The sequence below is a fragment of the Vipera berus genome, assembly GCF_964194415.1.
Source record: "Vipera berus genome assembly, chromosome: 3".
Taxonomy (NCBI): domain Eukaryota; kingdom Metazoa; phylum Chordata; class Lepidosauria; order Squamata; family Viperidae; genus Vipera; species Vipera berus.
The window spans coordinates 158,399,999-158,413,074 of record NC_138204.1 but is presented as its reverse complement, the minus strand read 5'-3'; the positions used below and the strand labels follow the sequence as shown (position 1 = coordinate 158,413,074).

Genomic DNA, 13,076 nt, shown 5'->3' with positions numbered 1-13,076 from the left:
GGAAAATTCAGCTGGTACAGAATGCAGCTTTCCACTAGATACAATCCATAATTACTTCTACTGCGAATAACTATGACTGGGAGTTTCAATCTAATAATAACTGGAGTCCTAACACTGAGCTTTCCAAACTAGAAGGTTAACAATTGATTTAAAATCTTAATACAGATTTCAGTAAATCACTCTCCAGTGTTATCTTCTTTAATACTGTTTAAAAACACACAACTATTTTTAGCTAGTTTGGCCACTATTTAATGACAAAACATTTATGAATATCTGGGAAGACACCTCAAGCCCTTCAAAATCCACTACTTGGCACAATCCAAACAGCCAGCTCTCTTGAAGATCCAGTGTGACACAGTCTGTTAGACAATTCCACATATCTGGTCATTCATACAAAGTATTTATTCTATAATTTCCTACAATCAAAATTTGTAATTATCCTGTGAATGGATTAACTCTTTCTCTGGTTTACATTTTGGTATTTCTTCAAGGTCATCCAATTAATGGATTTAAAAAACAGCCACTTGAATTCTGTTTCATCCAGCTAGCAGGCTTTTGAATACAATTAATAAATGCCTGTCTTAAAAGTTTCTGTGCTGTTTGCATTCCATGTTTTTCAGGCATCAAAAACATTATGTCATATACTTACAGTGGAATCAAGCTGGGTATTTAGAATATTAAGTAAATAATAATAATGAACCTACTTTTCTAACATCTAGAGTCCACTGACATGTTACATCTCAGATGTGCCTTCACTGAGCATAATTTTGCATTTCCTCATTTATGAGCTGTGCCAATCAAGAAATATGTGTACAAATACAAAATATGGTATATGCTGCTAAAGTTCAAAACTTATCTTATGTTCTGTACATCTTAGGATCATATTATGTTTACACGTTCTTGACGCATGTAAGCTACTTAAAAGCATAAGAAAATCCTAGAGAAAATGTTCAGAACTTCTTCCCCTTTATATCCACTAGTGGATTCATAAAATTAGCTGCCCGTAACTACTGGGAACTTAAGTGCATCGTTTATTAATTTTCTTCAGTTACAATCTTAGAATCCCATTACCATTTTTCCCTATACCTTCCTCTCAACAGATTGCAACAGATCAGCAAGCATTATTTAAAAGTCCTAGGAACTGCTAAGAAAAATAAGGATAAGCAATGTATTTTTTTAAAATTCCATTTATATCCCGCCCTTCTCCGAAGACTCAGGGCAGCTTACAAGCTTAGCAGTAGCCTTCATTCTATGTATATGCCTGCTTATTAGGGCTTTCACACACCCCCAAGCGGCATTATTACAAAGTCAGCTTAATTGCCCCCAACAATCTGGGTCCTCATTTTACCTACCTGGGAAGGATGGAAGGCTGAGTCAACCTTGAGCCTGGTGGGATGCGAACCTGTACTAATTGCAGGCAGCTGGTGTTACTTAAGGAGGCATTAGCCCACTGCTCCACCAAGGCTTTCTATTTTTTTTATATCTTGTACGGCCATAGTAGGTACTCCACTAATTTCACTGCCATTTACAAATATTAGTCATTGGAAACTTTTTATACTGATTAATTTTCTACAAGTAGTAGTTATAAATATGGCTTAGTTGTAACTTGATGGTACCATAAAACTTACAAATTACTCCATTTGTTATATTAGAAGATATATAAATCACTGAGAAGAAGGGGTCAACCTATTCTCCACAAAGCACCTGAAGACAGGACAAGTACTAGATGGAAAATTGACAAGGAGAGAAGCAAGCTAGAACTAAGGAGAAATTTCCTGTCAGTAAGAACAGTTAACCAGTGGAATGGTTTGTCTTCAGAAGTTGTGAGGGCTTCATCACTGGAAGTGTTTAAGAAGAGATGAACCGCCATTTATCTGGAATGGTATAGTCTGGGGGTAGGCAACCTTGGCTCTTTTATGACTCGTGGACTTCAACTCCCAGCATTCCTGAACCAGTCCACGAGTCATAAAAGAGCCAAGGTTGCCTACCCCTGGTATAGTCTCTTCTTTGGGCAGGGGGTTGGACTAGAACACCTCCAAAATCCCTTCCAACTCTGTTTCAAAGTTATGTTGTTTTGGTTCTGAAGAAGTCCTGAGGCCTTATTGTACCTCAACTATCTTCTCTTGACATATTCCCTCAAGCCATTGTGGATACTTTTAGAATTCTAGCAACTTCTTTCTTGCTATTTTACAATCTAAAGCTTCAAATTTTCTTGTCTTCCCATAGTTACCATAACCGATGGAATAGTTTTCTACTTTAAAACAGACTTAGTTTATGCATAGTTAATTCAGGTCCACATATGGTCCTCAATAACCTCTGCTATTACTTACTATCTTTTGATATTATATTTATTATCCTCCTCTTAAAATGCTGGAATCAAAGCATTCTGTCATGCACAGTTCTTGTGATTTTAATTCCGTTTCATAATCCCTATTGTAGGGATTATAAAAAGATAATAAACTTATGCAGATAAGAAATACTTGTACACAGGTATCGCTTCCAGCCTATTGCCAAATGTGGCTTTGGGAACAAAAGTATTCTAGGATTGAGACAATGTATGAATAAGCTAGAGAACTAATCAGTATTGTGACTAATCTTGGATGGGAATACCAGAGTTCTAAAAACTGTTTACCCATAGTGGTCACTTGTAGGCCTTGAACCCTGACCTTGTGAGTTTTGTACTCTGAAGCCCACCCAACCTCGTAACTATTCCTTGAGCTTTTAGCCTCATATTGTGGAATTTCCCATGTGTGCCCAAGTCAGTGAACATAGCTCTGTTAGTTGTCAAAGAACTTTAGTTGAGAGAAAATGATATTCTGAGTTAAATATTGTTTATTTTACATTTCATAATACCAACATAATCCACTTTTCTTTGAAAGAAAAGTTTTGTTTTGGAAGTCAGTAATATATTCTGAAAAAAACACCACTGTATATATAATAAATTGATTGAACAAAAAGGTGTCAAAATATAGTTAATAAGAAATACTGTAAGGAAAAACTCTGCTATTAGCTAAATGCATTATTCATCTTGGATTTCCAAAACACTTTAAAGAAATTTCCGGGTTTTGAAATTGTATCAGTACATTTAAGAAGCAGAGGAAGGAGAAAAATTGTGTATTTAGACAGAGGCCAGGGGCAGGGAATATACTTCAACTCTACTGTTGTCATTTTATTTTCTTGTTCCTGAACAATAGCTGCCACCATGGAATATACTAAGCATTTAAATTTTATTTTTAAATAGGCAAACTGAGCATGTATTTCAACAATTCCAAAACCAGAAAGAAAAAAAAAACATGTTCTTTCAAACACAGATTTTGACATTTATACTATGAATTGGGGAACTTCAGAGAACTTTCTGTAGTACCAATCAAAAGCCATTGAGCTTTCCTACTCCCTTCTGCTTCTCTCTCCTTAATGAATGATTTGTGGCAAGAAAAAGGAGAGAAGATGAGGTGAGAAAGAAAAGAAAGTCATAAACAAAATTCTATAAATATAATCCAGCACCTTGTCTGGAAACATCCTTGTTGACACTCAAGCTACCTTGGGGGGGGGGGTGGAATCATAAACAATATTAAAATATGTATCCCTCTTTACTAAAGTAGGAAACCTGTGGTCATTCATGCCTAACTCCATTCACTGATATGAATCAAATTGTAGGCCATGGAGTCAACCTGTTACATCCTTAATGATTTGAAATCTCATTAGCAATAAGCATCATGGATTTGTAGCTCAAAACATCCAGAGAATCCCTGTTTGCTGCTTTAACAGATATTTAAATGAAGGTTTTTGTTTGTGTAATGAAAGTTGATTCAGTGTATATGCATGACATAAGATTTGTTTAGATGTTTATAAGAGAAACTGGTGAGTAGTTTGCTATTGAATCATGTACTGTATATCTGTAATCATACTATTGTATTCTTTGCAGGTTTACTTTGCAGAATGTTCTACCATGTTTGTTCCAAAGTGTTAACAGAATTTAACCCCAAATTTGTGAATTAGAATTATCGATGTAACTACAATAATTCAAAGCCAGGAAGATATCCCTAAGCTTCATCTACTTCTGAAAAAAATAGGTATAGTAATAACCAATACATTTTGGATGACTATTGATATGATGTAAATTAAAAGATATGGACACACCCCATTAAATTTAATGGTAGAAGTATTTAATTTTAATCAAATGGGCTTAATATTGTTTAATATATGAATCCATTTGCACATTATTGGAGAAATTATGAATCCTATTAGCTACTGAGCACTTAAACATTAACCAAATGGTTCTAACTACAGATAACTTTTTAACATAATTTTCACTTGACTAGAAATTATTTAATGCTAAATCCCTTTTCCTTTCATCTGATTATTTTCTATGGCCTCCATCAAATAAAATTCTACAGAAAAGGAGAAAATTAACATCTTGCCTACCATCCTGACTCAAAAAATCCATTCACTATGATGCTTTGAGAGAAAGCAGAGTTTTCTTTTAAAGAATAGTACTGTGTCCATTTCAACATCCCATTCCCTTTAAGCTTTTTGATTCATATCCTCCAAGATACTAATAATGCTGTCTGTACTGTATTCAGTGAGAACAGAAAAAATAAGTTGAAAACAAATTTAAATTTATCATGGGGTCTATCATTGACACTTCAAAAAAAATCTTTTTAGTAAAAAAAATAAATCAAGTATTAGAGACAGTTTCGTACTTTGCTGAGATGCCTATTGAATATATTTAAATTCATTATTTAATCTGGGTTATAAAGACGTTATTATTTCTGAATTTGTTCATTAAATTGTTATGGAATTGGACATAAAAGTACCATTAAATGAAAAATTTCTCCCAGTTCCACTAGTATGTGAAAGCATCTAGATTAGTTAAGGATTATACCATACGACTTGAGGATTTTAAATACTGAAAGAAATGTAAGGAAAACTGTAAACTTTAGAATTGAGAGTAATCACGTTCCATTTAATTAAATGTAATAACAGAGCTTCCTGAAGGAGAAAGAACTACTCAAATCCAGCACCTTTTTAAAAATCCTGAATAATGTCAGTAATTAATGAGTTTAGATTTAGACAGCAGGCTCCAGGGATGGATATTTGCCACACATTTGGTTAAAATCTCACCCTCGCCTACCTGGGAGTCAATTAACATACAGAACTGAAAATGAGGGGAAGGACCAGAGCCATTCTGCTTTTCATCCTGGTTACACAGAAGTAAGTTCCAGTGAATTTCAGAGAAAGGTATTCCCAACGAGGGCAAGGAAATAGGCTGAATCAGCCCCCCTACTCCTTCTCGAAATTGGCCAGATTCCAGAATGCACCGACTTTTGCGCGGTTTAAAACCTCCGTTAGCTTAACTGCACAAGGGGGTTAAAGAAAAGAAAAAAAAGCCAAGAGAGTTTTAGTGGGCAACGTCTCCCAGCCCTATCCGCCCCCTTCCTCCTTCCACAAATGGGTTTGGGGCAGATTTGCCTCCGACTTGATTCTTGTAGATCGCAACCCGGCTCTAGAGCCAGGAGTCCCCCCTCACGGTTAGTTCAAGGTTTCAGAGCGTCCACCCCCTCGATTCGCGATTCCGTGGGGACGATGAGTGTGTGTGGGGGGGGGGGAGGAGAAGTGTCTGAAGCGGTAGCAGGGGAAGATTTACACCTACGCCATTAAGCTTTTCCGCAACTGATCTTTCTCCTAGTTTGCAACCACCTTTCGCCGGCGGGGAGGGGGGTGGGTGGGTGAAGAGGGGTTGGCCGACTAGAGCGCCGTCAGATCGCGCGCGGTCTTGGTCCAACCCCGGGAGCGGGGAAGCGGTACTCACTGTGAAACAAGCTGCGTCCATGGATCATGTCTGTTCCTTACACAAGGGGCTTCGCTCTCCACTAATTCCATCTAGAGACGGGTGGGCTTCCACGGTGGAGAGCCGAGCAGCCGGGAGCCCAAGCGCACGGCACACGCTCAACCCAGAAGCTCGACGCCCCCCTCTGCACTCGCCCCGCCGTTTGGCAAGGAGCGACCATTTCCACCGCTCGGCTCCAGAGCAGCCAGCCTCGGGTGCTAGTAGCGGCCGCCGCAGCCGCTGGGAGTCTGCATAACCGGCCGAGAAGGGCGAAGGAGGAAGAGACGCAAAAGCTCGACTCCGGGCGACGGGCGACGGCCGCCAACAGGGAGCTCCCAAGCTCCGGTGCAGAAGGGAGGCGGGCTTCTCTCCTCCCGCTTTACTCGCCAGTTTCACCCAGCAACCAGGATTTCGGGAGAGAATTTGGAGGCCGAGCTCGTCCGGCCTTTAGAGTTATTGCGGCGCTCCGAAGGGAAGAAGCCGGGTGGGCCTGTCATCAGTTCCCGAGTGGGACGAGGTGGGAGAGGCCCCAAAGTGGGAAGAAGGGCTTCTCCGAGGAGGCGGGGAGGGGGGGGGAGAGAGAGAGAGAGAGAGCAAGGGAAGAGGAGAGAGCAAAATGGGCTCACCCAGTAGGGGATTTAGTCATCTTGGGGGGGGGGGGCGCCGCGCAATCCTTATTATTAAAGATGAAGCCCCTTAAAGTCAGCCAAGCTCACGTCGCCCGTCTCGTGGCAGTGCATCCAGCCGAAGTAAAAGTGCTCCTCCTCCGGCCGGGGTAGTAGGACCAGGAAAGGAGAGAGAGAGAGAGACAGACAAGAGAAACAAATCACATTTGAACCCAGAACCCGGAGAATGTCTCAAGAAGCGATCGGGAGCGAGGATCCCGCAGGGCCGCGCAGTCTTGGAGGTGTCGTCGTCGCCGTCTCCGCCTTCCAAGCGCCCTTCAGTGTCTTCGCTCTGCCCGCTGCAGTCTTTCTGGGTCCAAGAGCAAGAGTGGGTCGGGCTGGCGACACTGCAATAAAAGTTTAGTGTCACGCCGGTGGCCGCGAATAATCTCGGTCCGGAGGTAGCAAGGGGAATGGAGAGCTTCGTCCTCCCGGCTCCTCTTCTCGACGTAAGATCCCTTTTTTTCTTCCACCCTCAAGGGACGATCCGAGACTGGGCTGCGAAGGGAGAGGGAGAGAGAGAGATGGCAGAGGAGAAGAGAGGCGGAGCCGGGATGGCGATCCTGAGCGAAGCAGCGGCAGCAGCGGCAAGAGGCAGATTCCTGAAACTGATTCAACTCTCCTCTTCTTTCTTTTTTTTCCTCCACTTGGCCGCTTCTGCTCTCGGTCTCCACCGCAGGCGCGCCAAGGACAAAGTCCGCAATAGCGGCTGCTTTCACGCACGGGGGTTTCCCAGCCTGCAGCCGCTTCTTCTCCCGCGCGCAGTCAGAGGCATCCACGCAAATAGAAGAGCCGCGTGGGGAGGAGGGGGGAGAGGCAGAGGAGGCAACTGGGCGGGGCTGGCTGAGCGAGGAGACATAGCCGCTGAATAAGGCAGGGCCGGTGGGGAGGGGAGATCTACTCGTAGCTTCTGAGAGTGATGTTGACGATCCTCCCCACCTGCTGCTTGCGAAGGTAATGCCGGAAGAAGAAGAGTAATCTATACAAGCCGAAACAGGAAAAGAAAGTCCAGTAGCGCACCGCCCCCCCCCCTCCGGTACAGCCAAATCTGTAAGGTTAAAAGAAAAACCCAGTGGTTCAAATGACCGAACCTTTTACAGCCTTCCCTAAGAAGCAACTGGGCAGATCTATCTGCAGAGCTTCCCAATGAATGATGAGAGGTCGTCAGAAAACCTCGAGGCGGCTAGAGAATTGGGGGGGGGGGAGGAAGTGTCCTGGGAGAAGAAATCCTAAACCAGGGGTCTTCAAACTTGGCCCTTTTATGACTTGTGGACTTCAACTCCCAGAATTCCTCAGCCAGCTTTGCTGGCTGAGGAATTCTGGGAGTTGAAGTCCACAAGTCATAAAAGGGCCAAGTTTGAAGACCCCTATCCTAAACGATTTCCGTATTTGTTGCGAAGAAAATACATCGCCCGGAGTCGAGCTGGACAAAAAGAAGAGGGGACGGAGACTGTCGTTTGATTAGCCCCACCAGTTGCGACGGAGATTTCCAAGTGAGCCAAAAGTCAGCCGCCTTTGGCAGTAGTAATACGCGAAGCTTCATCCAAAGGATCATTCTCGGCGTGGTCCCAAAATAGTTTCACGGTGGAACCCATGTAGTGCCTTGCAGGAGCGTTTTCTAAAGGGAGGGAGGGGTCTTTGGGAAACAGGAAGCCACAAACAGCGAAAGCCACTTCTCCGAACCTGTAGCCCGACAGCTGCGATCCGCGGAGATGAGAAACAGGTTTCTTGGAAAAGGGATAAGGGAAACACAAAACGACGCATTTTATATAGATCTCACTTTTTGCCCGGGCTTTGTGAGCCGCTGCAAACACGTCAAACGCCTGAGATAGCTAACCCGACGACGTGGAATTCGTGGATTTTAGGACAGATAGCCCATTAACTTGCAATTCCTGGTCCTGGACCCGCTTGTTTGTAATTTTCCGGTCACTGCCAAAGTTAGGCTTGCCAACCCGTGCAGAAAACCTGCGGTAGCCGCCGCAAGTAGATTAGACTTTTCTAGCTCCCGCTGGGCGCCCAAATCCTTTTCTTCTAAGGAAAGTGAGCCGGCTAATCTGCTTTCGCTTCAGATGAAACACAGGGCTTGTGGCTGTTTCTAAGCACAAAGGCGAGAAGCGTCAACCGTTCTTCTTGGGAGCTGGGATTAATATTCACGCCTACGGTGGAAATACCCAATGCATTAACGGGAACCAAGCGCTTAGTCATAGCGATTGTAGGATCCACGCTCTCCGCAACGATGTTCAAGCAGGTGCAAGACGAGAATAGAGCTACCCATGCCAGCTTGGAGAGGACTCCCTTTTCTTTCATTTATATTCGCCTGAATTCTCTGCAACCAAAAACCCACCTTTTTCAAGGCACTTTCATTTTGTGTCTGCCGGTTGCCCTTTGGGCGGAGTTTTCTCCCAAATTCGCCCCCAATTGTCACCACATGCAGCTCCACCATCTTCTATAAATGTAACAACGTGAAGATTTCTCTCCCCCCCCACTCTTCATCAATAGGGTCAGAAATGAAGCAAAAGAAGAGATTTGTCTGTGAAAGAGTGCAGGTAATCACCATACTGTAGGAAGGACCGTTTTGGAGTGATGGTTTCTTTGCAAAGAACTACTGTATAACTTTCTTTCAAGTGTAGTAGATTAGAAGAAAAAGAACTAACTTCTCTCTTCCATCTGGGTATGAAGAGCTGAAAATAAAGGCAACTAACCGGGGAATGGTTCAGAAGCAAAAACAGGATCTGGAAATACGGTATACAAGTCCAGATCCCTATTTCTTGACAAGGTAGCCTTTGGTTACTTTTACTCTCCTTGCCTAGATTCTCAAGCTACTGAATCCACAACTTTCTGATATTTACATTTAAAAATATTCACTGTACCTCTGACTTGCTGAAATATCCACCGCATCACGCTGAATGAGCATAAGCTTAATGGGATTACCTGGTTGGTACTTGCATGGGCAATTACCATGAGATACCAGACCTGTAGGCTAGACTAGGAAGATGAAAATCATTCCGAAAGAAAGCAGTTGCAAATCTTTTATAGACTGTGCCAAGAATATCATTTATCTGTATCAGTGAAGTTGGAGCTGGATTTAGACAAAAGCTAAGCAAGCTACAGCTTCAGGGCTTCTCTGGATCACATTTGTGGTGAATCCATCAGGAACCCAAACTGGCCAAATATTTCTAAAAAAACATCCAGCCTCTATTTCTTTAAATACTTTGGGGAAGTTAAAGGCCACATCTGCTACTCTTCTTAGTTTGGGCATTATTGATTTGCAGGGTGGGAGCAAGTCTGCATCAGGTTTAGGCTATTTAGTTTCATAACATCACTGTGATGTTATGAGTACCCAATAATCCTGTTTGCTTTGTGGTAGGGGTTTTCTGGGGGGGGGAGTCAAAATGTCATGTTGATGGCAATAATCTAGATCAAATCTACAATTTAACTGACTTTTTTTCAACACACTATAGACTGTCTCAAGGGTTAATAATATTGTTAATACAATGTTAATTATGAACTGAGAGCCAATTTAGTGTGGTGGTTGAGGTACCAGGTTAGAAACCAGGAGATCATGAGTTCTAGTTCCTCCTTTGGCACAAAGCCAGCTGAGTGACCCTGTGCCAGTCACCCTCTCAGCCCTGAGAAGCAGGCAATGGCAAACCACTTTGCCAAGAAATCTGCAGGGATTTTTCCAGGCAGTCACCAGTAGTCTAAAAATGGCTCAAAGGTGCCAATTCCCCCCCAAATCAAAACAAAAGAGAAATGTCGTACAAATATCTGCCTGGGCCTCTGTGAGTACCAAACAAAGCAGCAGAGCCATATTTTTATGCCCTTCCAGAAAAGGCCAGGAGAGTGGGGCTCTGCTGCCTCACCTCTGGGGGCAATGGGGGAGAAGGCTTTCTTCCTGAATTACTTTACTTTGTTGTAATTTTATATATCATACTTAATATAATTTTAATGCCTTATATTAATCTTAATATAATTTTAATGCATTATAATTTAACATACATCCTGGATCTCATTTATGAGATACCAGCTAAGTTATTTTATAACTGTATTTTAATTCTGTCTTGAATTGAATTGAATTCCAGTCATACTTCTTTAATTGATGGGGCCCACAACATATTTTCCCTGTCTGACTAGTTGGGATGGGCTGATGTAATGGATGGTTCTGATCCTATGCCATGGAGGTGTCATGGTTCCGATAGATGAGCCCAGATAAATCAGAACTCCGAGGCTACAGGCTTCCTCAAAGAACATGTTGGTTACAAAGTATCAGCATGATCAAAAGTGAAACCAAGTCTGAAATTACACTATTACAAAGTTAAACTTCCCACCCCAATACTACACAGTCAGTTTATTTATTTATTTATTTATTTATTTATTTATTTATTTGTTTTTATAAACCGCCCTTCTCCCGAGGGACTCGGGGCGGTGTACAGAGTAAGGTAGGCAAACATAATGAAACAGTACTGAAAAAACAATAAACAAAACAAACTGGGACCCCAATTAGAGCTATCAGGCCAGGCCGGACTGCTGGAATAGGTAAGTCTTCAAGTCGCGCTGGAAGGTGCGGAGGTCGGGGGCCATCCGGATTTCAGTTGGTAAGCAGTTCCAGAGGGCTGGCGCACCCACTGAGAATGCCCTCCCCCTGGGGGCCACCAGCCGACATTCCTTGAGCGGTGGCACCCTGAGGAGGCCCTCTCTGTGGGAGCGCACAGGGCGGTGGGGTGTTGACATTGGCAGAAGGTCTTCCCGTAGGTAGTCCGGACCCATGCCATGTAGGGCTTTGTATGTCATTGTTAGCACCTTGAACTTCACCCGGAAGGCAACTGGAAGCCAGTGCAGTTACGTGTCCCAGGAGAATATATTGGTGGGCTTTCTAATAGTACACCCAACCTCCTCATCCGACTGTTTGAAATGATCTTGGTTTCCAAAGGACAAATAATTGTTTAGACAAATGGAAACCCTCCACTTCCCCCCTCCCATTCCTGTGGCAATGAGGACCCAGATTGTTGGGGGCAATAAGCTGACTTTGTAATAATGCCGCTTGGGGGGGGGGTGTGAAAGCCCTAATAAGCAGGCATATACATAGAATGAAGGCTACTGCTAAGCTTGTAAGCCGCCCTGAGTCTTCGGAGAAGGGCGGGATATAAATGGAATTAAAATAATAATAAAATTAAAAAAAAACCTAGAACAAGCAAGATGGCTTCAGCCAGGTTTGTTGTTGAGTTGAGAGTAGGGCTTTAAAAGTCATAACCAACACCTTGAATTGGACCCAGAAGCAGACTGGCACCCAATGCAGGTCATGTGCTGGGCTTGATATTATATGTGCCAATCTTTGGGAACCCAAGATTGCTTGATTGGTCTCACTTTGTACCAGCTGAAGCTTCCATATATTTTTCAAGGATAGCCCCATGTAAAGTGCATTGCAATAGTCCAAATGGGAGATGACCAAGTGGAAAGTCTCCCTATCCAGGAAAGGGTGTAACTGGCTCACAACACAAAGTTGAGCAAAGAATGTCCTAGCCATGACTGCCACCTAATCTTTGAGCAGGAGCTGTGAATCTAGTAGAATCCTCTGATCATACATGGAGTAGTTCAACCCCATTATACATGGACTAGTTCAAAGATATTAAATTCCTGGATGCAGATGGGCATATTATACAGTATTTCAGTAATATATATATATAGTTAATAGCCTATGATGTAAGTGGGCTGATTTTGAATTGTAACTCACATCACCTCTGACTACTAATCATAATGGGTCAGCTAAAATACAGATTACCTACTTCTTTTATATAAAAATGACGCCATGAGCTTTTTCATTACAAGAATAATGAGATAAACACGAGGGCAATTTGGAAATAAACCTCTGTTTTGTTATCAATGACAAGACACTCACAGATACAGAACTTTTATTATACACATTAGAAAACTACAACATTACTTTTCGACATAATCGTCCTTCAAATTGAGGCACTTGCCATAACATCTTACAAAATTTGAAATTCCTTAGTGGTAGTCACTTAGCACCAAATCTGGGCTTTGATGGGGCTGATCAAAAACATCCCAGAGGAACTGCTTCAAAAGTTCTTGGGTGTGTCTAGTGGTGTGTGGGAGAGCATTATTGTGAACCAACACCACACCTGCCAAATGTGATGATGCCAAAGGACTACTGCTAGTGAAGTTCGTGGAGCATGGTTCGACCATCAATTCAGAAGTCTACTGTGAAACATTACGAAAATTCTGACGAGCCATCCATAACAAGCCTTGGGGAATGCTAACTTCCGGTGTGGTGTTGGTTCACGATAATGCTTGCCCGCACACTGCTAGATGCACCCAAGAAATTCTGAAGCAGTTCCATTGGGATGTTTTTGATCACACGCACCCATAGCCCACTGAGCAACTACTACTAAGCAATTTCAACCCTTGTGAGATGTTATGACAAGTGCCTCAATTTGAATGGTGATTATGTCAAAAAGTAATGTAATGTTGTAGTTTTCTAATGTGTATAATAAAAGTTCTGTATCTGCGAGCGTCTGTCATTGATAACCAAACAAAGGTTTATTTCCGAATTGGCCTTGTAT

The 13,076-nt window shown here is 42.6% G+C and overlaps 1 protein-coding gene across 3 annotated transcripts in view; it reads right to left on the bottom strand.

Moving 5' to 3' along the window:
- LOC308664947 (neuropilin and tolloid-like protein 1) overlaps positions 1-5,840 on the bottom strand; it is a gene marked incomplete at both ends in the record, with an annotated part of 84,098 nt that extends 78,258 nt beyond the window's left edge. For all 3 annotated transcript variants that reach the window (XM_081322500.1, XM_081322499.1, XM_081322498.1), the window contains one exon: positions 5,813-5,840. In XM_081322500.1, coding sequence (XP_081178626.1) covers positions 5,813-5,840 — 28 coding nt within the window. The remainder of the gene's footprint in view (positions 1-5,812) is intronic.
- Positions 5,841-13,076: the final 7,236 nt, after the last annotated feature.